We start from the raw sequence: 3,755 nt of genomic DNA, 5'->3' as shown, positions 1-3,755 counted from the left end.
GCCTAGAGAAGATCCTTTAGCATTTGTTGAAGAGTGAAAAGAAGAGTTGGGAATAGATGTCTCTACAGTATCTTCATTAGTCCGAGGTAATAAGAAGAAGCATGTTAAAGCAAGGGGTAATGTGGATGATCAAAACTCTGACTTTCATCCTGAAACTTGAGGACAGAGTGTATTTTCAGCCTGCACAAGTTTAAATGTGCCATTCATACGAAAGCCTTCTACCATCCAGATAGCTGCTGAAACAAGTGCCCCAACTTGAAATGATTTCTCTTCTCCATCGTAAATATCAGTTAGACCACAGGAGCATACTGTGATACATCAATCTGCAGCTGCTTTAGGTGTTGTTGTTGTTGTTTTAATTGAAGAGAAATTGCTTTACAGAATTTTGCTGTATTCTGTCAGAATTCAAAATAAATCAATCATCGAGGCACATATATCCCTTCCCTCTGGGAGTACCCTCCCATCTCCCTCCCCATCCCACAATCTAGCTTGAGCATTTGTCATGGGATTTCACATAGCAGCTGCACTAAATCAAATGGCTCTAGTGAAAATTTTGCAGCTATGTCTACTTCTGTTTCTCCGTACCACAACTTATGTCCATTACAGAACAGTTAGTTTGGACCGAGGGTGGAGCCTTCTACCTTTCCAGGTTGGTATGGTAACATGTCAGCCCATGACCGTCCTTTTCCTAAACTACAACAGTCAGGCAATTTAGTTTTCCCAGTGCCAAAGATCCCTGACACATCTGCTGCTTCTCTTTCAAGATCCACTCATCAACCATCTTCATTATTTGAAAACTGTCCTAATACAACTGATGTACCAAATAGGTGTTGGATTATGGAGGATACCAAAGTGTAAAATTAATGTTGGGAGATGTCAACAAATTCCTACAATTCTCTTATTTGAAGAAAAAAGTTACATATTCATCTTCATAGAGCCAATTTCTATTTTGGAATAATTAAGAGTAAAATGAGTCTTTCTTTCCGTGCCTGACTATTTTACTCTGCATAATATAAACACTTCTGTGCAAGGTCATAAAATAAACACTACACTTGCTTTCACTGAAACCCACAGTCAGTTGATTGACTTCATTGCATAGAAGTGAGCAGACCCATGTTTGGTTTGGTAACAGTCCTGAATGTTAAGAATATGTGTATAGAAGGGTGATCAGTCACTTTTATTTCAGGAACCAAGTAGACTTATTGATGTGATTTTTCTGTGTAAAAATTCTTTAGCAATGACATTTTGCAGGTTTCATGTTTTTGGTTACTGTTTATGCAAGCAGCCTTTATTTTAAGTTGATGTAGAAGTAAACACTGGTTGAACATTGCCCTTCAATTGCTAGAAGACCAGTGACTTTATGATGTCAGCGCTACTCTTCAATTGCTAGGAGACCAGTGACTTTGTGATGTCACAGCTTTTTGACTTTGAGAACCATGCTGATGGTCTTGAGAGTTTATCTCTGTACGCCAGCCAAGCAGCATTTGAAGTTGGAGTGTGTAAAGTCAGACAAATGAGAAAAGTATCTGAAGAAAGATCTCTCTGAGATGGCACACATTCCTTCAGAAATTCAAGATGTGCCTCGTAAAGATGTATCAAGTGGTTCCAAAACCTCCATTGGATCGTCTTCGTGTGATTACACACTTACTGGGGACTCAGTTTTGAGATCTATGATTGAAGAATATGCTTTCCAGGCTTTGTCTAAGGAAGCTGGGATAAAAAGGCCACACTACACATTTTCTGTCTCTGAAAGAAATGAGTGGAATGATTTTCTTTCCCTCACTTTTCCACAAAAACTCTGGGCTATAGTTGAAAGTGATCAGTTTGAATCTATTTGGTGGGATGAGAGTGGCACTTCTATAGTGATCAACGAAGAACTCTTCAAGAAAGAAGTCTTGGAAAGAAAGGCCCCTTTCAGAATATTTGAAACTGATAGTATGAAAAGTTTAGTTAGCCAGCTTAAACTTTATGGGTTTAGTAAAAAGCGACAAACTTTTCAAAGATCTGCTTCACTCCCTGACTTTCTGGAAGAAGAAAACAATGTCTCTGTTTTGAGCAAGGTAATCCAAAATTTCCACTTACTGTCAATATGTAAGATTAAATCATGTGACTTAGAAAGCATGTTCACATATGTAGCAAAAACCGAATTTAAAATTGAGATAGCAAACTGTTGAACACGTTTTATTTTTTGAAGTTGAGAACAGCTGGAGGTTAAAATATTTGATACTTAATACACTCTCCTAGCAACTTGAAATCAGATACATGTCCTCAAGCTACTTTAAGTGGTATTTACTGTATATATACAACATATTTTTTAGTTGAGGAGCATACTTGTTTCTAACATGTAAGGTGTTAAAACTACTAATGGAGGTGTTGTCTTTGATTCTATTTAATTGGCATCATTAAAGGAATACACTTTTATAGTTTAACTTTGCTTGTCAGTTTTACCTTAGTTTATAAAAAACTAAATAATTGTATCCTTTTATTTTAGTTACAGATCTACCATAATCCAAATTTCAAAAGAGACTATCCCCAACTTTTAGGAAGAATGAAAAGAAGAGTTGGGATTAGCAATGTATTTCCGAAATCTTCACTAGTTCCAGATTACGAGAAGAAGCATGTTAAAGCAAGGGTCAACACAGATGATCGTAACTCTGGTTTTCATGCTCAAACTAGTGGAGAGAGTCCATTTTCAGCTTCCACCAGTTTAAGTGTGCCTTTCCCACAAAAGACTTATACCAGCCAGATAGTCCCTAAAACAAGCGCCCTACTTCCGCGTGACTTTCCTTCCCCATCAATATCAGTTAGACAAAGAGAACAGAACGTGGTAGATCAACCTGCTGTTTTAAACCAGTTGAGCATTTTTAATTGGCACTTCCATAGCACCTACACTCAAGCAAATGGCCACGTTGAGGACTTTGCTACTACCGCTACATCTACTCCTCAGAACCACATCATATCTCCATTATGGAGCAGTTCTTTTGGACTGATGGTGGAGCCTTCTACATTTCCAGACAGGTATAGCGATATGTCAGCCCATGACAGTCCTCTTCCTAACCAGCAACAGAGAGGCAACTCAAGGTCCCCAGTGCCAACGATCGCTTATACACCCACCTCCTCTCTTTCAAGTCAATTCATCAACGATATTCCTTATGTGAAAACCATGCTAATTAAAACTGACCTATCAAATAAGTATCAGCTTATGGAACCTAATGAAGATTAAAATTTACGTTGGGAGATGTCAACAAATACCCACAATTCTTGTATTTGAACAATAAAGTTACACGTTCCTCTGCACAGTTTTGTTTTCTATTTTGAAACAATGAAGAGTAAATTAAGGCTTTATTTCAATGTCTGGCTATTTCTCTGCACTCTTTTATAAACTCTTCAGTTCAAGAAAACATCCGTTAGGCATCCTAGGTAAATGGCACCTAGCCTATTGTTTCTAAGCAAGAAAATGAGAACAAAGGGAAAAGAGGTAATGGATGTAAAGTGATTTGGGAAATCATCCCTGCTGAAATGAATGGGTGTCTAAATGAGGATGGTACGGGTGAAGGAACACATACAAATAAAATCAAAACAAGTGCACCTACACAGTACGAACCTTAGTGCGTTCACAGTTACATGATATTCTATTACGTATCGGTAGAGTCTTAAGATAGAGAAGGAAATGGTGCCCCGCTCCAGTATTCTTGCCTGGAGAATTCCGTGGAAAGGGGCTCCTGGTGGGCTGCTGTCCATAGGGTCGCACAGAG

The 3,755-nt window shown here is 38.3% G+C and overlaps 1 protein-coding gene across 1 annotated transcript; it reads left to right on the top strand.

Annotated features, from left to right (window-relative positions):
- Positions 1-1,413: 1,413 nt before the first annotated feature.
- LOC145537581 (heat shock transcription factor, Y-linked-like) lies at positions 1,414-3,299 on the top strand. The gene is made up of 2 exons (XM_081568276.1): positions 1,414-2,060; positions 2,492-3,299. The coding sequence occupies exons 1-2, from the start codon at positions 1,548-1,550 to the stop codon at positions 3,221-3,223; spliced, it is 1,245 nt and encodes a 414-aa protein (XP_081424402.1). The 5' UTR covers positions 1,414-1,547; the 3' UTR covers positions 3,224-3,299.
- The last annotated feature ends 456 nt before the right edge of the window (positions 3,300-3,755 follow it).

This window comes from Giraffa tippelskirchi, chromosome Y (assembly GCF_054371585.1).
Source record: "Giraffa tippelskirchi isolate mGirTip1 chromosome Y, T2T-mGirTip1v1.2.pri, whole genome shotgun sequence".
Classification (NCBI taxonomy): Eukaryota; Metazoa; Chordata; class Mammalia; order Artiodactyla; family Giraffidae; genus Giraffa; species Giraffa tippelskirchi.
Note: the sequence above shows the minus strand (reverse complement) of the source record. Positions and strands in the feature narration are given on the sequence as shown.